This window comes from Biomphalaria glabrata, chromosome 14, assembly GCF_947242115.1.
Source record: "Biomphalaria glabrata chromosome 14, xgBioGlab47.1, whole genome shotgun sequence".
NCBI classification, from domain to species: domain Eukaryota; kingdom Metazoa; phylum Mollusca; class Gastropoda; family Planorbidae; genus Biomphalaria; species Biomphalaria glabrata.
In genome coordinates, this window is record NC_074724.1 from 26,109,449 (window position 1) to 26,137,383 (window position 27,935).

At 37.9% G+C, this 27,935-nt stretch overlaps 1 protein-coding gene across 2 annotated transcripts; it reads right to left on the bottom strand.

The window, feature by feature from the left end:
* Nucleotides 1–363: 363 nt before the first annotated feature.
* On the bottom strand, nucleotides 364–27,876 carry LOC106078957 (uncharacterized). Of its 2 annotated transcripts, XM_056009339.1 has the most exons (12): nucleotides 27,733–27,876; nucleotides 21,807–22,145; nucleotides 18,438–18,610; nucleotides 16,748–16,901; nucleotides 15,182–15,329; nucleotides 12,438–12,637; nucleotides 11,066–11,202; nucleotides 8,556–8,763; nucleotides 5,649–5,723; nucleotides 3,150–3,193; nucleotides 2,492–2,528; nucleotides 364–481 (listed from the first exon to the last, which is right to left on the bottom strand). In XM_056009339.1, exons 1-12 carry the CDS (start codon nucleotides 27,836–27,838, stop codon nucleotides 426–428), a joined length of 1,677 nt encoding a protein of 558 aa, XP_055865314.1. In that variant the 5' UTR covers nucleotides 27,839–27,876; the 3' UTR covers nucleotides 364–425. The 2 variants fall into 2 exon arrangements, with proteins under 2 accessions (XP_055865314.1, XP_055865315.1); XM_056009340.1 differs by lacking the exon at nucleotides 27,733–27,876 and having other exon boundaries at nucleotides 21,811–21,964.
* Between the last annotated feature and the right edge of the window lie 59 nt (nucleotides 27,877–27,935).

A 27,935-nucleotide genomic window follows, 5' to 3' on the forward strand; every position in this document is an offset into this window, starting at 1 on the left:
TCCCCAACTAAAGCCATTACCATTTAGAATTTGTTGAACTAGGGGGCGCCCTAAAAATCCTGAAATTCGAAATGCCAGTCTTTACCGAGATTCCAACCTAGGACCTTAGGTTCGGAAGCCAAGAACCTAACCTCTTAGCCACCGCGATCAATAAGCAGTGCAGTATTCCCCGTATCTACACAGCCCCATATTTTGCCACACCCAGCACAGGCATTACCACGTGACAGGTATTACTAAACTCCAAACTTGAAGAGGCTATTGTAGTGCGAGAAAAACACGTCGTGGAGACATTGTCGTGACGTCACAATTACATACACGTCACACATCCATCACACTAAATACAGAAACAAATAGAATCTAGAGTAGATCCACAATTTTAATGTTGTTTCGAAACTTTATTTGATGAGTGCCGAATGGAGGTAGAATCACACATTTGAGGAGGATCCACTATCTGTGCTATCACTCTCAGATGAAGCTCCGTCTGATCAAAACAAATATAGGCAAGTGTTGGTAACAACATAAAAAAGATGGGTTGGATACAACGAGTAATATATTTAAAATGGACTTCTAAGTTATTGAAAAGACCAAAAGAATTTTTAAGACGTTGTAATGGTAGATATTTATCTTATAACGTGAGCATAAGATTTACTAGAAAAAAAAGTTATTGTAACAGATAATGTTGAAAAAAAATCTTCTTTTTCGGCCCAAATAGCCAGAAGACCGCACGAATGATTTCAGATCAATTTAACTGTTCATATATAAAGAATAGTTGTAAAAATTATACTGATTTATCATAAATGATGAAAGTTAATGAACCATTTGAGCGCGATAGAAGAAATTGGATTGTATTATTGCCCGCAAAACCAGAGCAACCAAAAATCTGCTCTGACGGGGAATCTCTTTGGTTGAGGGTATCCAGGCTTCAACAAATAGCGTAGTGCAGAGAGAGAGGGCGTTGTCACATTGCTTCTTTGTAGTGTAATGACTCAATAGACTCGTAGAAGTTAGGTTTAATTGCGTATTTCCTTAGTGACGCGATAGCACATTTAAAAGTTTGAACGGAAATAGGTTAGGGATGAATAATGGACGAAGAGACGAAGAGACGGCTTGTAGTGTATCTTGACGTCGTCGATTGTTGCCTTCTTTCTTGCATCAAGTGTTGTGTATTTCAAAAAGCTGGATTATCTTTGTCTACACTGTTTATTCTGTTGATGATTGGTATTGAAGAACTCGCAGCTAGCAGTTCAAATAAATTGTTTACTCAATGTCATCTATACTCCAGTCAACGAACAACCAACCCACACTTTGCACCTCGCTGCGGGGGGGGGGGGGGAGGTAAGGAACTTGTCAGCCTTTTCGACTTGCCTCGACTTGTTGATTTTCGTTTGGACAGGTCTGGGCAGGTCTGGGCAGGTCTGGACAGGTCTGGGACAGGTCTGGGCAGGTCTATGCAGGTCTGGACAGGTCTGGGCAGGTCTGGACAGGTCTGGGACAGGTTTGGACAGGTTTGGACAGGTCTGGGCAGGTCTGGGACAGGTCTGGACAGGTCTGGACAGGTCTGGGACAGGTCTGGGACAGGTCTGGGCAGGTCTGGGCAGGTCTGGACAGGTCTGGACAGGTTTGGACAGGTCTGGACAGGTCTGGGACAGGTTTGGACAGGTTTGGACAGGTCTGGGCAGGTCTGGGACAGGTCTGGGCAGGTCTGGGCAGGTCTGGGCAGGTCTGGGACAGGTTTGGACAGGTTTGGACAGGTCTGGACAGGTCTGGACAGGTCTGGGACGCCACAAGTTCTTTACCATATGTGCGTAGCCCGAGGCTGTTGGAAGACAGGATTTCTGCCTCTCATTCACTTACAGAAGTTTGATGATGATGCTGATGATGATGATCAGTGGTGGAGGGAAGGGTCCATATTCAAAAGTCCCCTAGGGGGCCCTCAAATGTTCAAAATGTATTTTACATTAAGTATTAAATGTTACGCCAATGTCATGATATCTTGCTATTCCCGTGGAGTCAAACATTCTAGACAGCCTTGACCTAAATGATGTTATAGAAACCTTGGCTGCACAGAAAGCACGACGTGAGGCGATAGGAATCGAGATTCGTCACTTGTGCATTATCTCGCCAAAAAAACAAAGATATTACTTATTAACAAAGTCTTAATGATTATTATTATTTTTTTTTACTAATAATGTTATATACTGAACTAATTCGAATTTAAACATAAAGTACATTATCTCATGTCATGATGTCCAATGTCAAAATGCAGTGGCCACTAAAAAGGTCAAACCCCCCCGGGAACCAAAATCCCTAGCTATGCCACTGATGATGATGATGATGATGATAAGTTTGATTTAATGTTAATATTTTATGATTGTCTTGTGACATGCCCAAAACATGCTCGCTACCAACTGAAATAAGAGAGTTTCGAGACCATTGATCTAAACATCCAATAAGCCTAAAGTAGAAACGTTTATGTTTTTGTTTCAATTACCTTCTTCAGCTGTTTCAAAGGAGGTCGATTTGATTGTCTGCAAGTAACAAAATGACATGTTAAACAATTCTTTGCTTAATTATCAAAATGCCTAGGGGTCTATAGGTAGTAGGATACGAAGGTCTTATCCTCCCGTAGAACCTTGGCGAGAAACTCTGCTGTTCGGCGTAGTATATAGAAGCACCATGCAGCCAGGGGAAATACTGCATTCCTCACTTCGGACTCGAAGACAAGCCTTAGTATTATTATTATCGAAGCACCAGATATTTGGATGCGCAATGTTGCTGAATAGACAATATCAATCCATATTTTCGATGGTCTTAGGCGACCCCTGGCACATCGTCAATCGACCCTCAAGAGGGGGTCGTGACCCACAGGTTGAGAACCCCTGGGCTAGGGAGTAACTGGATTGTCGTTCTTTATTTTCTACTTGTAAAGTTTTGTGTTTAACAATAAATGAATCTGTATTTATATTCTGTCGATTCGATCTGTCCTTGAAATTTTATATTCGAATAAAAAGCATAAAAAAAAATACGAGTGATTAAAGTATTGAACTTAAATTAGATAGCACTATGTTAATCATAAAGGAAGATACAACACACTTACAAACGCCAGCACGCACATACACACAGACACAATGTATCCGATCTTTGATTACCTGATTTTCTTTGGACAGGTTGAAGATAGTCGAGGTTGCAACCCCTGAGATAAAACCAAAGAGAGAATATGTATTTTTTTAATAGCCAGTAACACTGAAAGCCAATGAGCAGAACACATCACTATAAAGTGTGACATTAAACGTAAAACTGTAGTGTCAGGATGTTTTTTTTTGGAGAGATTTTTGTATTGTCTCCACGATCATATAATATTGCGCAGTGGCTGTAAATATATACGACACACTACTAGGATACAGGTTCCACGACAAATCATTCTCTCACATTTAGTTCGCAGGCAAATCGTTCACGACAATTCCTTCATACGACATATCGCTCACAGATAACTTTTTCACTGACTACGTGTTCACCGACAGTTGGCTCACAGCTAAACGTCCACACGACAAAATGTCCACACGACAAAACGTTCAGACGACAAAACGTTCACTGGATGGTAGCTATGGTGGGAAGCGTGGTCGAGATGCTAAGTGCGCTTGAACTTGGCTTGTTTTGGCTACCTAGAAGGGGGCTCGAGGTTCGGGCAGAGTTGCCTTTACTGAGCGCCTAAAGGCAGCACGGAAAACCAACTCCTACTGGTCCACAAAAGAGATTGGACCAGAAGCGCTCTGAGCATGCTATAAGCATGAAAGTAGCGCTATGTAAAAACTATACTAATAATAACATACTGTTAATATCATATTCTTGTAGCGTGTTTTAATTGCTTACGTTAAAAGTCTTTACAGGGGATTGATCCATTATAACTTATAACTTTTGTTCCTACTATTTCCAAATAAAACAAAGTTATAAAGACAGTTTGTGTGGAGACAAACTCAAAATCGGCCCCCGAAGTGGTCCACCCAGGAAAGTAAGAAGGCAGGTTTCAATATTTTCAGAAAGAACATCAGAATGGAATTCTATCAGAGAAGAATGGAGAAAGAAGGTTGACACATCTTGTGTGGTGCCCCAGCGTTCCAGCAGACCAAAGTATAGGTGAAAGTGAATGTGAAGTTAGATGTGAACCTGGCCTAACTGATCTTTTATAATGAATATCTAATTGATCTAATTGTTTTGTAAAGGGTCAACCTCTTATTCAAAGCCTCAAGTATAATACGAATGTCTGTAAAAAAAATAATACATTTTTCCTTTAGTTAAGTGTGCTATGTGGGTCCGTGTAAGTGCTGCAGTTCTCGCAATAATATGAAAACTACTTATTAATTGTTGTTTTAGATTATGCCCAACTTATAGTCATACTAAAAAGATTTTTTATCTTTAAAAGAAAGTATTTTTTTGTCTGTAGATGTAGTAAATAGTATGACACAACTTACTTAGCAATAAAATTAAAAGAAGAATTTTTTTTAACAAAAAATCTAAAACCGTTTGCATAAATGTTTTCAAAATATTGTAAATAGTTATCTCCCCTACTAAGGAGACTCTAGTGTTTGTTATTATTAATAGTGAATAGTTTCAAATATGGAGATTGTTTTGTTTTTTGCTTTCAGTAAAGAAAAAAGTAGCCGTGGCATCAGAACTTTTAATGGTCTAAAATATTATGTTGTAGGATTTTCATTATCTTTTCTAGTTTACGAGATCTAAACGTGACGGACGGACGGGCGGACTGACAGACTTTCCACACAAAACTAATAGCGTCTTTTCGTCTTTCGGGGGCTAAATTCAAGTTTCTTTGTTAATTTTTTCTAAAGCAACAGGATAGTATTTGCGATACAAATTAGAGTTTTTTTTTGTTTTTTTTTAAATTGCAATTTTACAACAAGCTAAAGCTTCTAGCTGAACAATTTAAAGGGACCCTCATTTAACTATAAGAAACATTTTTAATATCACTATGTAGACCTTTTTTATGAGAAGTCTCCAATTTGAAATATATAATTTAGCTAATAGCAACAAACAAGAGAATTGTTTGGATTTGGGTGTGTATACGTATTTGTATTGTATAAGTGGGGAAGAAAGAATTCAACATCTAATGACCTAGTATGGGGCCAATACTTACTGTAATCTAGATATTTTCGATTAGGTAAAGAAATAACCAAATTCGGCTTAAGAAATAAAACATTACGATTCTGACACTCATTATATACAAATCAATAATGCACTTTATACTTCAAATTCAAAATAAAATCTCAAATATACTTCACGTGAAACTTGAAACTTGGCGAACTGACTTTTGGATCTAAATATAAGCTTGTCTCCCTTATCTTTAGTATTTATTTTTAAATGGATTCCTCCTAGAATGTTGCGAAAATAAATATTGAGTTTTCATTTCTAATAATGTATCTTTGCATATTTACACTACTGTGTAGTAACTGGAAACTTTGAGAAGCCAAAGTATAGTACTTTTGAGACCTAGAAGCGTACACTACGTAACAATAATATACGTTAACACCCCTCCCCCCCCCTCCCAAAAAAAAAAGATGAATGAAATGGCGTTGACTCTTCTAGAACAAGCTAGTACATCAATCCAACAGTATTGAACTATTCTTGAAACTCACCATAGAGGAGGGCTGCAATAAATACGATGGCTAGAAACACTGCGGTTATTCCTATAATGACTCCATTGTTCGTTTCTAGACAAAGAAAATAAGAGAACAAGATTTTTAAAATAAATGTATATAACTCCTCTTTCATCGTCAAAGACAAGTCTCATTTCTTATGACCTAGAACACATTTCTCATTTCTTATGACCTAGAACACATTTCTCATTTCTTATGACCTAGAACACATTTCTCATTTCTTATGACCTAGAACACATTTCTCATTTCTTATGACCTAGAACACATTTCTCATTTCTTATGACCTAGAACACATTTCTCATTTCTTATGACCTAGAACACATTTCTCATTTCTTATGACCTAGAACACATTTCTCATTTCTTATGACCTAGAACACATTTCTCATTTCTTATGACCTAGAACACATTTCTCATTTCTTATGACCTAGAACACATTTCTCATTTCTTATGACCTAGAACACATTTCTCATTTCTTATGACCTAGAACACATTTCTCATTTCTTATGACCTAGAACACATTTCTCATTTCTTATGACCTAGAACACATTTCTCATTTCTTATGACCTAGAACACATTTCTCATTTCTTATGGCCTAGAACACATTTCTCATTTCTTATGACCTGGAACAGATTTCTCATTTCTTATGACCCCGAACACATTTCTCATTTCTTATGACCTCGAACACAATTCTCATTTCTTATGACCTCGAACACAATTCTCATTTCTTATGACCTCGAACACATTTCTCATTTCTTATGACCTCGAGCACAATTCTCATTTCTTATGACTTCGAACACAATTCTCATTTCCTGTCCAATCCTCGCATAAAAAAGGAGGCGCGGTGGCTGAGCGGTAAATCGGGGTACCGGATTCGAATCCTGGTGAAGACTCATTTTTAGTTTTGGGATCTTTGTGCGCCTCTGAGTTCAGACAGCTCTAATGGGCACCTGAAATTAGTTGGGGAAAAGTAAAGGCGGTTGGTCGTTGTGCTGGCCCAATGACACCCTCGTTAACCGTGGGACACAGAACCAGATTACCTTTACATCATCTGCCCTATAGACCACAAGGTCTGACAAGGAAAACTTTACTTCGTTTTTTCTCTTAAAGAACCGGCCCCCCACACACGTTGTCACTATAGTCAGCCCGCTTCTTTTCTCAGCTTTTTGTTGGCTCTGTGTTCTATCAAAATGGCCGCTCTCTTGGCCTCGCATCTTGGGACTCACTCACGACTTCACAGTATGAGGAGCGATTGAAAGCTAGTGTTTCCCAGCTGTGAATGTTTAAATCACACTCCATAAGGGAGCTCTTAAGCGTTGCCTTTGTAACGCTTGAGAGTACCCCCCCCCCTTCCGTTCCCAAGATAACACAGCTCCCCATAAAGAAATCGTTCTAGAAGGTGATTGTCCGACTACATGTCCCAGCCATTGGAATTGGTACCATTTAGCATGGATACTGTTCTGATTCCATCGTCATCAATATTTAGTTCAACTGTGAAAGTATTGTTTTTTCTAACTCTCTCGCTCTCCATCTCCCTCTCTTTCTCCCTCTCTCTCCCTCTCCCCTCCCTCTCTCTCTCCTCTCGCTTTCTCTCTCTCTCTTTCTCCCTCTCCCTCTCTCTCCTCCCTCTCTCGCTCTCCCTCTTTCTCCCTCTCCCCCCTCTCTCTCTCCTTCTCTCTCTCTCTCGCTCTCCCTCTCTCTTTCTCTCTCCCTCCCCCTCTCTCCCCTCTCTCTTTCTCTCTCTTTCTCCCTCTCCCTCTCTCCTTCTCCCTCTCTCTTTCTCTCTCTCTCCCTCTCTCGCTCTCCCTCTCTCTCTCTCCCTCCCCCTCTCTCTCCCCTCTCTCTTTCTCTCTCTCTCTCTCCTTCTCCCTCTCTCTTTCTCTCTCTCTCCCTCTCTCGCTCTCTCTCTCTCTCTTTCTCTCTCCCTCCCCCTCTCTTTCTCCCTCTCCCTCTCTTTCTCTCTCCCTCTCTCTCTCTCCCCCCTTTCTCTTTCTCTCTCTCTTTCTCCCTCTCTCTCCTTCTCCCTATCTCCCTCTCCCTCTATCTCTTTCTCTCTCCCTCTCCCTCTCTCTCCCCCTCTCTCTTTCTCTCTTTTTCTCTCTCCCTCTCCCTTTCTCTCTCTCTCCCTCTTCCTCTCTATCTCTCTCTCTCACACACTCACTAAGTTTGACATATATAGCAGCCATTTCATATCAAAGGCTATTCATACAAACACGCATATTCTACACTGATATAATAAGTATTTGTTTTTCTTAATTAAATGCTAACGACATTATATATTTAATACAAACACGCATTTTCTAGACTAAAACTAGACTGCTATTTTTTAGAAATAATTTGAATGCTAAGACCTTTATAGATCTATATGTGACTGTTTGCGTATTTAAAAGAACAAAAAAAAAGGACAAAAACGTTGCACCTCATTTGATCCGCCCTATTTTTCCGCGAGTCTAAATAGGTGTTCCGTGAAACTAGTGTAAGACTAAGTAGTAGTCCAGCACATGACTTAGTCTATCTAAAAAAATAAACAAAGTGTTCCGTTAAAGTGTTCCGTTAAAGTGTTCCGTTAAAGTATTCCGTTAAATACTCAGAAAATGCGAAGAGTTGAGTTAAGGAAAAAGTTTGGAAACACACTGATCTAGATAACCGAGAGCTTTTAATTTGATAAACGGGCAGACTTGCACAAAAAGAATAGCAGCTTTCTATTTCCAAGATTCGCTTTAAAAAAAATCCACTTGAGTAATGGTTAGAAAACAAACCGTAGATAGTAAACATTGCAACTTCCCGTAACAAACAAAATGTCAACTAATGACCCGGAATTTCTTCTAAATACTCCAACCTTTAACTCATGAGAGTTCAACAATTTAACTGACTATGAATCTAGAAAACCTGTTTCTGGTTCTGGTAGCGTAGCAGTCATCTTTATTGTCTTCACGTGGAATGGCTCAGATGTTGTGGAACCGTGTGTATTGGTGGATACGATTCTGAAATCGTACTCTGTTTCAGGAGACAGGTTTTCAACGGTGGCCTTTGTTCTTGTGTCGATGGTGTCACTCTCTGGAACACGCCGAACAGCTGTTGTCCAAGTCGAGTTGCACTGTTTTCAAATCAAGTCAAATGAAGGAAATAAGGACATGTGAAGCCAAATGATTAGATTAAATTACCTCATGACCAAAACATGTCTGTCGTAAAGTTTACACTTACAACAACTGCACGACAAATGAAGAGATTTAGAGACAGTATATGTTCTGCGATCGGACCCCACAGTGACCTTCTAACTACTGTAACAAAATGCAAATTAAAACTCTATGGCCATATCCAAAGGTCCTCAGTTCCTTTTGGGAACAGTGCCAGGAAAGAGCGGAAGAGGCAGACAGAGAAAGCGATGAGAAGACAACAGAGAAAGAATGGGAAAGCCTCTCATTGAATGAGATTCTATTAAAAAAAAACAGAGGAATGAAGAAATGTGGTCATCGGATCTTGTATGGTGCCCCAACGGTCCAACAGACTAAGGGATATGTGAAGGTGAAGAGTTTAGTCCAAAACTTGTGGAAACTCTGGGTGCAATGACATTCTCCATATTTCGTCACTGTACAACATTCACATTGCGGTTATCCCCCACAAAACAGCTGCTTGTGGAATGGTGTGTGGGAAGTGACAGAATTTTGGGGCGCTCTTTTAACCCAGCCAGTGCAATGGACTAGGTACCCTAATGGCGTCCTGTTTTTGAGATATTTAGGTTTTTGCACACGCATTGGCTAAAAGTTAAAATATTGAAAAAAAAAAGATTTAGATCTAGAAGTGAAATGTTCATTTAAATGTCTGTTCTGTAAAATGTCTGTTGTTTCAACCTTTCTTTTAAAAAAAATAATTTGCCCATAGACTTACTACTTCTCCTTCTTCTATCTCCCGTAGTGTCTCACAGACTGGTTAGGGAGAGGGGAACATTCCTTGATTTAAAAGTAGTAGCTGATCTAGTCTTAGGTTTAATGCTTAAACAAACAACAACAAATGACTCTCTTAAAAACAGTCCTATGAAAGTGCGGGGCTAACTGCGGTCGCATAAGCTGCAGTGATCTAAGGCCGGCTTGCAAAATAGCGGCAGATGCTACGCTGTGGGTCGACTAGTTGCAAATAAAACTCCTACCGGCAATTTCACGCAGTCTAACTCATTTCATTCATTAATTTATTCATTTTATCATTCATTAATTCACTCATTCATTCATTGAGTGATTTCTTAATTCATTCATTCATCTAATCAATCATTTTTTTCTTCATTCATTAATTTACTTACACGTCTATACATTCATTCATCCATTATTTCATTCATTCATTTCATCATCCATTAATTCATGTATCCATTCATTCAATTATTCATCCATTTATTCTTTGATTCATTCGTTTATCTATTTATTCATATATTTATTTCTTCATTTATGCATTCATTCCCTCATTCATTTCTTCATTACTTTATACCTTCATTTATTTATTCATCCATTCATTTAATGTTTAATTTATTTATTCATTCAATCTTTTATTTTTATCCATTCATTCATCCATCCATCCTTCTATTATTTCATTCATTCATTTCTCCATCCATGATCTTACTCATTTTCTCATTCATTCATTTATTTTTCCATACATCCATGCATATATTAATACATTCATTTATTTATTTCTTCATACATTCAATCATTCATTTTTTTTTCTTTCATTCATTCACTCATTCATTTGTTTCTTTCATTCATTCATCGAATTATTCACTCATTCATCCTTTCATTTCTTCATCCATTCATTCATTCACACTTTTTTCATCTATTTTTTAAAATTTATTCACTCATTCCTCCATTCATTCATTCTCTAATTCATTTGTTCATCCGTTTATTACTCTATTTATTCATTAATTAGTTCACTTATTCACCATTTCTTCATTTCTTTCATTTATTTATTTAATCATTCATTCACTCATTCATTTCTTCATCCGTTGATTTTTTAAATTTCTTTCTTCTCTCCTTCTTCAACAAATTACCGTCCGACTAATTACGTCCAACAAATTACCGTCACAGTAATTACCTCCAACAAATTACCGTCCAACTAATTACCTCCAACAAATTACCGTCCAACTAATTATCTCCCAAAAATTACCGTCCAACTAATTACCTCCAACAAATTATCGTCCAACTAATTACCTCCAAGAAATTACCGTCCAACTAATTACCTCCAAGAAATTACAGTCCAACTAATTACCTCCAACAAATTATCGTCCAACTAATTACCTCCAAGAAATTATCGTCCAACTAATTACCTCCAACAAATTATCGTCCATGTAATTACCTTCTATCTAGATTGTATTCCAATTAAGTGTATTCCTTCAGCTAAAGCTTGTACTGTTTTCTTACTTGTGTATGGTCTGGACATCTGTACTCCACGTCGAAGAACTGTTTGACCCCTCCTTGAGACCCCGGCGTCCATATAAGTACTACTGTGTCGTGTCTAATGTCCAATGCTGAAATATTTGTCACTGGACTTGGTGGGCCTTGAAACCAAAATCATCATCAATTCATTTTAAATAGATCCAACAACATCATAAAAAGTTATTGCTTGTTTTTTTTTTAAAGTTGAATTTCTTCATGACAATTATTAAAGTGTTCACAACAAGAGTGATGACCAAGCTGGCTTGTGGGCTGCACGGTGCATCAAAATAAGGACACACTTTCTTAGTGAAGCAGTGCAGAACCTTCAAGTGTTTTAGCCACAGGAAAAGGATGCAAAGCAAAAACAAGGGGAAGATTTATTTTTCTTTGGACGGGATAGTTCAAGAAATAATAATCTAATATGAACGATACCATCATCAAAAAATCTATTGCGAGCGACGATGAACACTAATTTGGATGATGAAATATAAATAGTTCCGTCTGCCTAAAAAATCCGTGTCTACCAAGCAGTGGTTCTCATTACCTCTCTATGTGGATCTAAGACATGAGTAAGTGACAGAAAGCAACTAAGACTGCACGGCACGGACGACGTCATTTAGAACTAAAAGAACACCAAAGCAACACTTCAGATTGGTAGTCCTTGACCAATGAGTAGACCAGACAAAAGAGATTCATGGTGGCAACTGAATCGTGCGGAACAGCAGTCCTAGCCCAGTTCCGGGTCGGACACTGTCCAATTGGTGCTTACCTCGGACGGTGGAAGGAGAATTACGACACACGGTGTCGCCATTGCATGGAGGACGATGAAACAATGGACCACATTATTTATGAATGCAGAGTTCTGCACGAAGGACGATTGGGACAAGGCTTAAATAGAGAGATAACTGGTTCATGGACGACACAGAGGCTGTCCTTGTACGGGGACAAGGCGACTTTAAGACTCACTGCTCGCTTCCTCTCACGTGCTCTAAGGGAGTAATTCTCAGCATGTTGTTCGTTGTCAATGGGGTTTCTGACTCGGTAGTCCTCGACCAGATCGCTCATTTTCGTCATAAAATAATAAGTTCGGGTAAATATTTTTCGTTAATAGATTGTTCCTCCGAGCGAGGCTCGGTTACCTGGTACTTGTTAATTTGTTTGATTGATTTCTGTTTTGTTAGGGTGAATGAATAAGTGTACTCAGTTTCAACATGATCTAAGAATGGGAAAAGATCAAAATAACGTGATCAATAATGTGTCCAGGCAGATAGAGTCAGCCGATAGGAGCTTTGTAAACATGAGTTTAAAAAAAAAAGAAACAAAATAAATGTTTTGATGAGAGATCTTTGAGTTTTACCTACATCCCTTAAGATAAACATGAAATCTCTGGAAAACTTTCGATTACTAATTGTTAGAGTGAAAGTTCTGTTTTTGTCATTTTCGTACATGGCTCGAAGGAGAGTGAAGGTAAACTTGGTCAGGTAAATTTTCCCCTCGTAATTCGTTGACTTTGTTATGGAGACATCAGTCGTCAAGTCCTCATAACTTATTTGTCCTCTGGGGACAAGAAAAAGAAAAACTCATTACAAGTTGATCAGAATAATAAAAGTTTGGAGTTGAATGATTCTTCATGTGATGGGGAAAATCTCTGCCCTCTAAGCGCAAAATTTTTCTAAGAAGAGAATCTGTATGAGTCTACTATTTGGACAGATTGGATAGGTTAATAGAGAAGTTGTTGGAGAGTTTGTTGAAGAAGTTATTGAGGAAGTTGTTGGAGAGTTTGTTGGAGAGTTTGTTGGAGAGTTATTGAAGAGGTTGTTGGAGAGTTTGTTGAAGAGTTGTTGGAGAGTTGTTGAAGAAGTTATTGAGGAAGTTGTTGGAAAGTTTGTTGGAGAGTTTGTTGGAGAGTTATTGAAGAGGTTGTAAAAGAGTTTGTAGAAGAAGTTGTTGGAGAAGTCGGAGAGTTCTTTGAGAGGTTGTTGGAGAGGTTGTTGAAGAGGTTTTTGGAGAGTTTGTTGAAGAAGTTGTTGGAGAAGTTGTTGAAGAGTTTGTTGAAGAAGTTGTTGGAGAAGTTGTTGGAGAGTTTGTTGAAGAAGTTGTTGGAGAGTTGTTGGAGAATTGTTGGAGAAGTTGTTGGAGAGTTGTTGGAGAGGTTGTTGAGGAAGTTGTTGAAGAAGTTGTTGGAGAGTTTGTTGAAGAAGTTGTTGAAGAAGTTGTTGGAGAGTTTGTTTAAGAAGTTGTTGGAGAGTTGTTGGAGAAATGTTGGAGAAGTTGTTGGAGAGTTGTTGGAGAGTTGTTGGAGAGTTGTTGGAGAAGTTGTTGGAGAAGTTGTTGGAGAAGTTGTTGGAGAGTTGTTGGAGAGTTGTTGGAGAAGTTGTTGGAGAGTTGTTGTTAGAGAACTTCTTGGTGTAGATATTTGACATGATGTTGGGGAAGCTTTTCGACCCCTACTTCAGACCCAGGCTTCCATTTAAGTACGACATTCAGGCTAGTAATGTCCAAAGCTGAAATATTAGTCACTTGTCTTGGTTGTCCTAGGAACCAAAATAGTTATCAAAACCAGTTTCATTATAAACTGATAGCAGTTATTCCCCTTAGAGCCACGAATTTGAAAAGCATATAATGATATATAACTGTTACAAATGTTATGGTAACAGAGTTACGACGTATTAATAGGACGTATATTCAAGTTTCAGTCACAGTTTTTATAATACTTTCTTAGCTCAATTTTAAACACACACACACACAAAATATTAATTTCTCTCCCATAAGACATAAAAAGATAATATTACTGTCATCCCCACATCAAGCTCTAAACAACGAGATATTTGTTGTAGTATATTTATAAAATTGTTCTGTTAAAGTAGGCTAGCCAAGCTATATTTCTATATCTAGATTATTATGAAGATTAATTATTGTCGTTTTCAGCTTATAGCGTATAGATCTAGTCCTATTTTTAAATGATTAAATGAATGTATACATCTAAAGACTTTATAATATTCTAATGATAGACTGTTAGATCTAGAGGAGCTCAAAATGTTCCTGAACATTAATTTATTAAACTCTTGAATATAATCTCATCTCTCATCTGTTCCTTGATGTTCGTCGTAGGGGTGCTGTGACAGTTTAAAACTATCCTAAGCCCTCAACGTTTCCAGTCAGCAGTTGTTCTTAGCAGATATCAAGGGAGAAGCCAGTCAATTCTTTTATCCAGCCAGTTTTTCTTTGGATGACCTTTTTTTCTTTCTAAGACTAAGACTACGACTAAGACTAAGACTGCTATATTGATCCTTATGGAAATTTGTTGTGATTACAAGGACACTTTTCTCAAATACAAACAACACAGCAGAAACATACACATAAATAGAACAGACACAACATAAAGAGTTCATTAAGCGACTACACACAGGCATCTTTGTCCTTTTCGTATTTTCTTGATCAAATGGTGGCGTTGATATAGTCTGACCGAGTGAGAAACGAACGAGTTTTTGTACTGTTCTTGTCTTGATTGACAAAAAGTCGCCCACTTCGCGAAGACTTGAAGTAGTTATGATGGTGCGGGTGGCTGTTGTCTTCCTGATTTTTTGCGATTTTTCTTAGACATTTCTGTTCACTTGCTCTAGCCACTGTACCTTGCAGATTGACTTTTCATAGTGAGCCATGTCTTACATTACGACCAAACCAGCTCAGCTTTAGTCTCTTCACAGTATTAACCTTTTTTCCCCAGCCAGAGTGTTGACTTGTTAAAGTACAAACTCATTTGTTCTCTTTTCCTGATAACTGTAGAGTCTACATGCGGAAATACATGCATACGTATGGTCTGTTCAAAATAAATATTTTCTAGACCTCTAGAAAGATTATTTTTTTTTTATACTTTGAAACTTATAACGGTCAAATAGAGTTTCCACAGTGTGACGAACGAGCGAGCAATTCTTTTCCCATAAATAAACATAAACAGTCAATTTTTTTTTTGGGGGGGGGGGATTTCGAAGTGTCTGACTTGAATAGAGTTATTGTAAAAATATTTATTATACTAATTAGGTTACAAAGCAACTACTTGTGTGAAGAGAAATTGAATAATCAAAGGGACACAACCCTTACGTCATTTTCCTTGACTTGATTTCCACGACTGAAGGCTCAGACAAAGAAATGATGACAAATGCAAATTTCAAAGTGTCCGTAAGAGAGAAATCTCTGAAGTATTCGTGTTCCAGCGTCAGTCCAGATATCTTGGCTAAGCCTGGAGCACCTGAATGTAGTTAAAGGTAGGCATAACACTACTAAGATTCATTGACTTTAATGTTGATTATGGAAACAATGTTAGTCCAAGTAACGGTCCACCTAATACAGTGACATCTAATTACCATGTCGTTAATTGTCTGGTCAACACAATCGCAAAATACCGTTTGGCAGTAGCGGAGCAAGGTAACCGCGGGCCCGGGTTCAAGAATAACTAGGTGGGCCCCCCTTCCCCTGAATAAGAATTTTAAGGTTATACTTATTTATTGCCTTTACTAAAGTGTCATTATGTATTCAGGTTTTGCCTCATCCCTAAGGGCTCATGTGGGCTCATGTGGGCCCCAACTGGTCAATTAATTCCTTTGCACCATGGTTGGTACTCCACAGACTGTGGGCCCTTAAGGGTCGTTGACCCAGGTTCATTGAATCCCTTTGCGACATGAATGCTACGCCACTGCTGTTTGGGTCATTAAAACATTTTAGTATCAAAATTCAGATTATCTTCAGAATCTTGCACGTTTTATTTTGTTTTCTCCCTTAAAATTTGGATACACTTTTCTTGCTGTAGCTGCAGCAGATGTCTTGGAATGGAGAAATAAGCCTTTACCTGCAACAGAGATGTTTATCTCGCCTTTTACTGGGCTAACTGTAGCATTAATTTCACAAGTGGCGACTCCACTGTAAGAGGCGTAGTGAGGGGGGGGCAAGATGGGGGAGGGGAGGGCTCCACACGCAGCCTATATTTCTATGTCATGTTCATGAAAAATGGGAGGAGGGCGTGCCAATAATGTACCTTGCCCCGGGCGCACGTTTTGCTGACTACGCCTCTGTTCACTGTTATCCACTTTGAAAGAGTTGGCGAAAACGTAATGCTTGAACTGTAATGTTAAACTGCGTTTGTGGATCTGTTGAGAAACCCCCTTTGCCTAAAGCTGGAAGTAACCACAGGGCAATGTCATGTGATTCATAAACTAAGGCGTATGTGTAGCTCAAACTTTCCAATATTTGTTGTTTCGCGTTTTCTTTGTGTAACCAGATTAATAATCCTTCCCTTGAGTTCAAAGGTTAATTTTTTTTTTTAAACTGCTGGTGAGGATTGGGATTTTTAATTTCGGGATCAAAGGGCGCCTCTTAGTCCCCCCAGCTCTATCGGGTACCTGACATTAGTTGAGAAAAAGTAAAGGCTGTTGGTCGTTGTGCTTTCGTTCACCGTAGGCCACAGAAACAGAAGACCTTTACATCATCCCCCTAAAGACCAAAAAGTCTGAAAGGGGAACTTTATAAAATGCTGTAGAAATAAATAGATGTAACATAGATGGTAAATCTACAACTTGTTTTTTTTTTTTATATTATTACAAAAGTAGATTTCCACATGTATTTGACAAATGTTTATGTGTTAAAGGTCAGCAAAGTCCAGACTTAACTAACTTTCGGTAAGAATTTCATAGGGTGGACTAGGATCAGAGACTGGTGGAGTAGCTACGCCCTCAGCTCTGTCTGATGATGTACATGTCACTTGACGTCCCATGTCAGAAGATTCTAATTTGTGTATCTCAAGTTGACCCTCGGCATTCACTACGTACTGATAAAGAAATATAAATATTGTTTTTGTATTCCAAATGAGAATCACAATGATTTGTGTTGGTACCAAAGTGGAATAATAAGGAAGGGGCAGAGAAACGTGAGATGACAAAAAGAAGGGTCTGTGTGACCTTGTGAACTTTAGACCATGATAGACTAACAAAAAGTGTGGAAATGTGTGCGTATGTGAGAAATGGAGATTAAATGAAAGATAGCATGAGTACAAACAAGAGAGAGAGGGAGAGGGGGAGGGAGGGAGAGAGAGAGGGAGAGAGAGAGAGGGGAGAGAGGGAGGGAGGGAGATAGAGAGGGAGGGAGGGAGGGAGAGAGAGAGGGAGAGAGAGAGGGGGGAGGGAGAAAGAGAGAGAGGGGGAGAGAGGGAGGGAGGGAAAAAGAGAGAGAGAGAGAAATGGAGGGTGAGAGGGAGAGAGAGAGAGGGAGGGAGGGAGAGAGAGGGGAGGGAGGGAGGGAGAGAGAGAGAGAACATAATGCGAAAGTAAACATTTTTGTATCTTTGTATCTATCTGTCATTCTGTTTGTCTGTCCGTCTGTCTATCTATCTATCTATCTATCTATCTATCTATCTATCTATCTATCTATCTATCTATCTATCTATCTATCTATCTATCTATCTATCTATCTATCTATCTATCTATCTATCTATCTATCTATCTATCTATCTATCTATCTATCCATCCATCCATCTATCGATCTATCTATCTATCTATCTATCTATCTATCTATCTATCTATCTATCTATCTATCTATCTATCTATCTATCTATCTATCTATCTATCTATCTATCTATCTATCTATCTATCTATCTATCTATCTATCCATCTATCTATCTATCTATCTATCTATCTATCTATCTATCTATCTATCTATCTATCTATCTATCTATCCATCCATCTATCCATCTATCTATCTATTTATCTATCTATCTATTTGTCAACAAATTTGTCTGTCGATCGACCATGTTTAAACACTGCAAATCTGAAATATTTTAATACAGGAGGATAACGGACGCTACGGTCTCTAGACTTTCTCTAAGTAAGAATTAGTTTGAACAGCAAGAAATTCCTATACAGACTAAATATTAGTATGCCCTGCACTTCTTATTACCCCCACCCACCACACACACACGCCATTTAGTGTAGTCTGGGTGCAATCTACAATTAACAACTACGAACATGACACACAGCTATGTTACATTTCCATCTTAATAAATCCCACACAATTCTCCCTTTGTAGACACTGCGCCCACCTTTATGAAATCGAAAAACCATATCCTCTTTAAAAGCGCCTTCCTAATCCACCTTAGGCAGAGCCTACTTCCACTACAGCCCAACATAACCAACACCCTGTACGGCAGTGCTGAACAACTGAAGAAATCAGCACACTTTTTCCTTGGCACAGTCTGCAATAAAGCTGACAGCTCAGCAACAAAAAGCTGGCTTGAAGAAGAAGAATACCCTACCCACACTCCACTGGCATTGCTATTGTTACAAAAAAAAATAAATAAATAGGAAATAACCTTCTCTCCAGCAGGTATACCTAGAGGATTTTTCTGTTCATCGTGCCAAAATATGCTCATTGGAAGTCCATGGTCTGCTGGCAAACTTGTAGAAATGGTGTTACAAGATAGTTTTAAAGTTTGACCATCTAGAGCATCCGTGATGGCGACGATACTTGGTTGTCCGGGTTTACCTAGTCAATATAACGTAGTGCATTTGAACAAAGATGTAACTGCAAGTTAATAGAATAAATCCTTTTTAAAAACAAGCTGTTTCATTTCAGCCAGCATTGTCTCTGCAACGAACGTTTTATTTTGACAAGGTTCCCTCATTTTTTCTGTTTTTTTTTGCTTCTCCCTGAGCGGGATCGGAGTTAGACTTGTAAAGGCCCTAAGCTATTTGAGATAAGGGGGTCTTTTTACATGTCCAGATATCATATGTACGTACTAAACACGATTTGTTTTCCGATATTTAGACGGTTTAACTTACATACAATTAAGAACTATGTAGATTGTAAAATAATAACTTTTAATAAGAAATTATATATGTTTTTAAATTAATTACTGTAGTCCATCTCTGCATTGCTAAACAAGATTCAGAAAATGACCATCACATGAAATATCTTTAGCATTGTGACCCAACAAAATAGGGCCGACAAAATAGCGCGAAATTTCCAGACAAAATAGCGCAAGACAAAATAGCGCGAACTTATATATGATGTGTATAAAAGTACCAGATTATTATTGATTTAAAACCCTGGTTAGCATTTTTTGTTGGTGTCTCTATTTTTTTCAATATTATTAGATCTGAAAGTAGGCCTAGAAGGAGAGTACTTTAAATTTTATATCATTCCCCTTTTTCACCAATGTTTAAAATGCTTAACTTTCTAAAAATAGGATTTTGAAATGCGGTGACCCCGTTCAAGCAGTGATGGAATTTCTACGTGACATTTCCTACAATTTAACTTTGTGAAAGTTTGCGCTATTTTGTCGGCGCTATTTTGTATCGCTATTTTGCAGGCGCTTTTTGTCCGCGCTATTTTGTCGGGGTATCGAATCCTGGTGAAGACTGGAATTTTTGGGCGCCTCTGAGTCCAACCAGCTCTAAATAGGTACCTGACATTAGTTGGGGAAAAGTAAAGACGGTTGGTCGTAGTGCTTCCCACATAAAAAGTAGGCCAAAGAAACAGATAACCTTTACATCATCTGCCCTAAAGCCCAGAAGACCTAAAAGGGGAATTTTTTTTGCCTAGTTAGCCTAAAGGTAAATCCAACACTCCTCTGAGTATCATCTAGCCTTTGCCCAATGGCGTAGCTAGGGATTTGAGGCCCGGAGCTTGAATTTTTAGAGGCTCTTGCATTTTGACATTTTGGCATCATGACATGAGATAATATACTTATATACAATAATATACAATTTAGTAAACATACAAATAAAAAAGTTTTAGCAATAAAAAGTGAACCAAACGAACGTCAATACAAATCGCACTTTACTCTCTCTATATAACACTAATGCAATGTTGTAGTTGTAACAAATGTAAGAAAATAAAAACTTGAACTATACTATTAATATAAACACAGAATATTTCAGATTTAATGAAACAATTTACATGAATTGAACAAGAATATAAGACAGAGAAGATAATTGAACTAGCAAAAAAAAATGCTTTTAAAAAAAATCTTATATTAAGTGTAGTCCTATCAATTAGTTTGCACCAGTCAGGTACTTATATTTGCAATAGATCTAGTATAACAATAGTGAATCTGTTGGATTAGACAGAGAATGCAGAGAAGATTTCTTATTCACCCCCTCCGTCTTTTTTTTTTCACCGCTAAAGTTACGTGGGGTAACTCTAGTCTGACTTGCAGAAATAAAAGAATGATCTTTCCAAGACGTTTGGTTGTGTTAGGTATGGTTGGGCCAAGAAGAGAATATATAGATAAATATTTATAGTTTTTTTTTCTACAAATAATAAAGGGGACTAATTTAGTTTAAACGCCTTTTCAGTGAAGGAACATTTGTTTCCCTTGTTCGAGATACAAAACAGAATAAATAATTACCAATAGTTATATAACTAATTGGTATTTTTTCTTTGTTTGGTAGGTAAAAGAAATAATTAGTAGTGGGAGAAATAACGTTTAGAATTTTTTACCAGACAGACAGACAAACAGTCAACAGCTTTGTAAAATCCTTAAAAAAAAAAAGAAAGCTTATCTAAGGGAAGAACTCCCACGTTGGACACCACATCTCTCAATGCTGTGACATTTATTTCGCCATTTTGATATCAAACAAAATGTTACTATAATTAACTAATTGGTTAATTTTTTAATTGATTCACGTTTGGCTAGGTACAATAAATAATTGTACCACAGTTTCAACCCGAAAATGTAAAGAGGGAGAAATGAAGTGTTATCTTATCTTATATAATAGAGACGTTACTTCAAAAAAGAAGATGATTACGTCATACACGTCATGCATTTAGTCATGCATATTGACCAATGACTTAAAATTCTGCCAAGTCACTGGTTTTCCTGGCTAGCTCAGGCAACCCATTCCATGCTCTAATAGAACTAGGGAAGAAGGAGTGTTTGTACAAATTTGTCCTAGCATATGGAATGAGGAATGTGCCTTTATCTTTGTGTCTTTCAGAGTATTTTATTAAATTTTGTTTTGTATTTGAAAATTATAGTTCAGTGTTTTATGTATAATTGCTACTTTACTTTTGAGTCTTCTGTCCTGAAGGCTTTCTAAATTTAGTGATTTTACTAAAGGTGTTACTCTAGTCAAATGTGAATATTCATTTGTTATGAATCTCACTGCTCTATTTTGTGTATGTTCCAGTTTCTTAATGTTTTCTTGAGTTGAGGGGTCCCAAATGGAGGATGCATATTCTATTATTGGCCTAACCAAGGTTAAATAACATTTTAGTTTTATGTTCTTATTTGATTTATAGAAATTTCTTTTAATAAACCCTAATGCTTTGTTTGAGTTTTTATAGTTTCATCAATATGTGGATTCCATGACAGTTTTTCATTTATTATAACACCTAAGTATTTTGCGATTTTAGTCTGTGTTACTGGTTCAAAATTCTTACTTGACAGACAAACAAACAAACAGACAGAAAGAGTTGATATAAACTTTGTAATAAAAATTGATTGCTTTATAACATCTTTGTTCCCTATGTTAAAACATTTGAAAACCACCTTTACATCTAAAAAGAGACGGAAAGTATATACAATTAATTTTTGTTAATGACCCCCCCCCCCCGAGCAATTTAGTTTTCCATGAAAGGTCTTTCGTTTTTCGTTGTCATGGCTCAACTTTCGTTGCTCTAAGTATCTCGAGGGTTATCTAGACATGTGAGAAATAAATCAAAATGATTGACTTACGTACAACGATGAGTTTCTGACCACATTGAGTTAATTCAGATGCACTAACCCCAACACCATCCCAACACTGGTACAAGCCTGCATCACTTGCCTGGACACCTGTCAATAAGGCCACAACTTTTCGTTCCAAGACGAAGATGGCGGTAGTTAGCCTGTGTATGTACGTCTGAAACGTCTTAGACCTAAAGTCACTTCTGTAGATAACGAGTACATGTTGTACTGGATCTGCATGAAATGTGATCATAATTATTTCGCTTTCAACGTTCGCTGGTACTACAAATGTCAGCTTGACATTGTCGTTCTCTGCTGAAGCCGAGTACTTTGAGACTTGACTTGAAACTAGAAATGAAGATATCAAGTGAAACTATGCATATTTCTAAAAAACAAAAAAACAAAGAGACCAACAAACAAACAAACAAACACAAAAATAAAAACCAAGCATCTTGCTAAAGTTTTATTCTAGTAATTTTTTTTTTCCTTTAGAACTTTTATACTCATTGAAAAAAAAAACGAAAATGTACTAGAACAAACTGCTTAAGCATAAACACAGACGTATGCGACGTTCTGACGCAGCCGTTTTTGCGCGATGGTATTGGTATGACCTTTTTCGCGCCAGCCGTTTACACGCGAGAAGTTACGACGCTGATTTCTGCAACACAATTTTTTTTTTTACAAAACAAAATCTGTAACTATGCTGTACTGTAGTATATATAGGATGTAATATTCTTCAATTCTGAAGGAAGAATTGAAACATTTTAAAATTACCAAACTTTGGGAAAGTCCTATTCTTACCTGAGACCCACTTTATTAACATACCTCCCCGCTAACAAAAAATTATAGTTAATATGTGTTATTCTTTTCAAATTCGTTATAAATGAACATATATAATTTGGCTAAATATTTTTTCGTCGAAACGAACACCTCGCCGAAAACGCTTGCGCGAAAAAAGGCTGCGCCAAAACGCTTGCTCGAAAAAAAGGCTGCGCCAAAACGCTTTCGCGAAAAAAGGCTGCGCCAAATCGTCTTCCTTAGACACAACTAAGTATAAATATTTTAAGTACAAATGAAATTTCCCCTTTCAGATCTTGCGATCTCTAGGGCAGATGATGGTAAGGTCATCTGTTTCTGTGGCCAAAGGTTAACGAGCAGAGTGCCATGTGGCACAAAGATCAAACACACTATACTTTCATAGAATAACAATTGAGTTGGAACGCAGGACCCCCTGTTTAGAAGCCGAACGAGTAACCACTCAACCACCGTATTCTACTCCCCTAATATAAGTATAGGCCTACTCAAATATAAACTTTGTTAGTAGAGGATGAAGATGGGTATCTTGTCTACTGTGTTTGGGTTGTCCTTGTGAGAATGAGAGACAGAGAGAGTGAGAGAGAAGGGGAGAGAGCTAGACAGGGACAGAAAGAGAGAGAGAGAGAGCGAGAAACAGTGAGAGACACAAAGAGAGAGAGAGGGAGGGAGAGAGAGAGATAGAGAAAGAGGAACAGCCTTAGGTCCACTATTAATTTTTATTTACATAAATGATTTACCAAATTGCATAAGTTCAGGAACAAAAGTCAGATTATTCGCAGACGATTGCATAATATATAGAACAATAAAAACAACACAAGATACAGACATTTTTACAAAGAGAATTAGATGAATTACGGAAATGGGAATCAAATTGGAGCATGTCTTTCCACCCAGAAAAATGTCACTTACTTAGAGTAACAATAAAAAAATCAAAACTAAAACATATAAATTCCACTTAACTTATTCACGGTAAACGCTAACTACCTAGGTGTTATAATAGATAAAAAAAAACAGTTAAGGATTACCATATTGATGAAACTATTAACAATTCAAGCAAAGCTTCATTTTATTAAAAGAAATTTCTATAAATCAAATAAGAACATAAAACTAAATTGTTATTTAACCTTGGTTAGATCATTAATAGAATATGGATCCTCTGTTTGGGACCCCTCAACTCAACAATAAGAAACTGGAAAAGACACAAAATAGAGCAGTGAGATTCATTAAAAACAAACAACAATATTAACATTTGACTAGAGTAACACCTTAAGAATAATCACCATAATCTAGAAATTCAAAATCAAAATTTAATTAAATATTCAGAAAGACACAAAGATAAAGGTACACTTTTCGTTCCAAATGCTAGGACAAATTTGTACAAATACTCCTTCTTCCCTAGTGCTATTAGAGCATGGAATGGGTTGCCTGTGCTAGCCAGGAAAACCAATGACGTGGCAGAATTTAAGTCATTGGTTAACATGCATGACTAAATGCATGACGCGTAGGACGTAATCTTCTTTTTTTAAAGTAACGTCTGTATTTTATAAGATATGATAAGAGAGAGATTGAGAGAAAGAGAGAGATATTTAAGTCTTTGAACTCAACTTTTATTTTCGGCATGACGGTAGAAGTAATTAATGAATAACGTGAGCTGGACTATTCTTATATTTCCTTTCTAATCAAATATCTCTATATATATGATTCTCTTCATGGCTCAAGAGTTTTGACGAGAAGAAGAAGAAGAAGTAAAGGAAAGATCACTCTTTTATTTCTGCAGATATAGTTACCCCACGAAAAATAAGAGTAGTATTCCCCCGTCACTACGGATGGCTGCCTGGTCGTGCGGTTTGCGCGCTGGACTGTCGTTTGGATTTTTCAAACCCTGCCCGCTCCCATCCCCTTTCGTCCTGCCGGAGGTTTGGACTAGGAAGTAAACTATCTACAACTCTGATAGAACATCCGAAACATTTAAAACATTTTACAAACAAACATTTTACAAACACAAAATAGCAGCGCCGAACTTAACCATTGTGACCAAGAAGTCATGGAAAGAGAACAAGTAATCTACTAAGTATATTTACAGGTCACTAAATAGCAGGACCGGATTTCGCGGGCCAAGTTTGGGTAGGAAAGCGGATAATAAGTGAAATTTAAGAGTTTCTATAAGAAAATAAATTCGTCTATGCATTTTATTCATTCTTTATTACGTACAGAATTACTTTACGTGCCTTGCGTGTAGCATAGTCATACAGTATATCATAATAATTCTGTTTCCTACATAGATGACGCTCAATAGCAAGAATTTCCAAATGTTTTAATCTATATTTGAGAATTGTTGACCTCAAGTAATTCTTTATTAGTTTGAGGCCTCTTTCACCAGATTACACAATTTCAATTTCCAGGAGCTCGTAGTAAATCGACAGGGCGCGGGAAATCTGTTTTAAGTTATAAAATGGTTTAATTTAATAAATTATACTCCTTGAATTAGCGCGGAACTTATGAAAGTGCGAATCCTATGAAAGAGCGGGGACCATTGCGGTCGCATAGGTTTCAGTGGCCTAAGGCCGACCCGGCAAAATAGCGGCGTATGCTACGCCGCCGGTCGACTAGTTTAAATTAGTTTGCTTGACGCTAGACCAATGAAATCCATCAGGTGCTAGTTCACCATGGCTATGTTACTAATTTGAATTCTCTGAGTATGTATTTTGGTTATTGTGTTGATACAGAGACAAGATGGCGGAATTTAAATTCGCTAGCTCTAAAAACAAGATTAAATTATATCCTTCAGTAGCAAGCATTTTGTAACAGGTTGAATACTCACAAAATGGCGGAATGTTGCCCCGCTATTTTAGACACGGTAAACGAGGGTGTAAGGAGATAAAGAGGGACAGATCTACAACTTTCCGGTACCACAGCAGACGAATTAGAGATGACCTAGATGTCCCATCCCATCAAATCTTCTGTCCATATGTATATGTCACTTCGTACCTTCTCTTAAAGGTTTGGATGATTGTTAAAAAACCGGAAGTTTAATCAAGAAGACCAAAAATTCATTTGGAGGGCAATTATTTCAGCGACCAGGACTTTAACTCTAAACTACCGTGGGAGTAACAGAAAAGTAATGTTATTGCAGGATTAGGAATGAGTTATTTGTTTTGTGAATAGAGGAGGTTTTGACATGCGACAAGTAAAAACAAGAATAGGATTTTTGCGAAACGTAAACAGGCTACCTTTGAAGGCTTTTGAGTGGGGCATCTTTCTATGAACGTAAAGATTTAGCTTGACGACATTTAACGGTTCCCTTTTTTATTATAAAACGTCTTGTTTAAACGCATTCACTATCAGCGTCGACTCTCTTCTATTGTTGGTCTTTCGCCTGTGTTATTGGATTTCGTTATTTGAGTGTTACCTCCGTTTGACTCAGCTGAAAAAGACAGAGAGCCGAAGCGCCTACCATGAAGACAAGATCAGGCAGCTAGCCAACCACAGTATTATAACTAACGTTTCTAAAGTCTGTACAAGTATGTGTTTATCTAGCCATAATTGTTAATGCGTCATCAGCCTCAACATCCTAATCAACATTATCATCATCATCATATCATTATTATGTGAGTGAGGGCTCGAGGGGCTCACAGAATCTCCTTTAAAAACTCAACTGTGGAGCGCACAGCACTTAAATCAACATGGAACATGGAACATGGAACATGGAACAACAGGAGCTTTCGGTTTCTCAGACATGCGGAACGGTAATTCACCAAACCGGAAAGCATACCGGACACAGCTTCCTCTTTCTCCCAGTCGCGGATGCACCATTAAATTTAACCGGAGCATTGCATAGTACGAACCATCGGTACAATGCCCCGAAACATGGACAGTATTTAGAAGACTTTTAAAGATGCTGAATCATTTCCAGATGATCTGCCTCAGAAAAATTCTGAATGTAAAGTTGCAAGATAAAGTACCTGACACAGAAGTTATCCAAAGAGCGTGCCTGAATAGCATCCATGCAGTCGCGATGGCAAGGGGCAGGCCATGTCTGAAGTATGGACAACTCTCTCATCCCTAAAAGGTTCCTTTAAGGGAACCTGGTAAGCGAGCTCAATGTGGTCAAAGAAAACACCCTTAAAACTTCCCTGACATACTTCAAAATGGACCCTGGTTTAGTGCCATGAAAACTGGCGCAAAAATTAGCCGAGAAAAAAAAACATCTACAGAAAAAAAAAGGTCAAGGCAACTCAGACAAGTTCCAGATAAATTATTTTTCTCAGTGGGCAGCCGATCATTTCGAGCCCTGGTAGGTCTCACATGCTACATGCCAATGCACAAAATGCAGAGCAAAGCCATCTGTCCCCCCCCCCCCCCCCCAAAAGGAGGTCATCGTCATATTAAGATGGACGAACTATAGATATGTTGCTTATTAGTTATTTAGTTATTTAGTGGCTGAGCGATAAAGCGCTTGGCTTCCGAACCGGAGATCCCAGGTTCGAATCCTGGTGAAGACTGGAATTTTCAACTTCGGAATCTTTGGGCGCCTCTAAGTCGACCCAGCTCTAATGGGTACCTGACGTTAGTTGGTGAAAAGTTGGTTGGTCTTTGTGCTGGCCACATGACACCCTTGTTAACCGTAGACCACAGAAAAAGACGACCTATAGACCACAAGGTTTGAATGAGGAACTTTACTAGAGATTTAGTACTATTGTTATGTGTTTGCTTTTCTTCATTCATACGTACAAAGGTCAAGGTTTACACTTTTGAGACCAAGAAGAGACAAACTACTGCCACTGGTTGCAGGACAAATGTGGACGGGGCAAAGACAATCTAAATCGACCCACAAGGTTTATTTCTGCCTTGGTTGTCGCCAAATATAATACTGTAGCTGGAGCTGCGTAGCCATACGAATAACTGCATTCCTCATTAATCTTCGGACTCAAAAGACAAGCTTTAGTTTATCATAAAGGTACGTGAAATAAATGTGCTTTTTTAATGTACATTTGTTCAGTCTTATTACATAATTAAATAAATATTCCTTTTTAAGCGTAGTATCCATTACAAAGAGCTTTTTAATTTTGATCTAGCTTCCCCTTAAAAATTCCGTGATTGACTAATTAGAGTCACTTACCTACATCCTTCATAATGAGAACGCACTGAACGAGCAAGAACCTACGTACTTGCATGTTTACTGTGTCTAGTGTCACTGCAAGATGCCAATTACATTGCTCAGGCATGTCTGAATGGTCTACAAGAGGCAATTTAAAAAAATGGAATCTCTTATGTATCCGGGGAAGAAGAAAACGGATGTAGTCATAAGCTAAGCACACAGAC

Bases quoted from the DNA above. Each gene is read 5' to 3' on its own strand.
- LOC106078957 (XM_056009339.1), bottom strand. From the start codon at position 27,838: ATGCCTGAGCAATGTAATTGGCATCTTGCAGTGACACTAGACACAGTA. The intron at 22,146-27,732 runs GTAAGTGACTCT...CTTCATTTCTAG, and splicing joins TCTCATTATGAAGGATGTAG to TTTCAAGTCAAGTCTCAAAG. The intron at 15,330-16,747 runs GTTAGTTAAGTC...AACTACATTCAG, and splicing joins CTATGAAATTCTTACCGAAA to GTGCTCCAGGCTTAGCCAAG.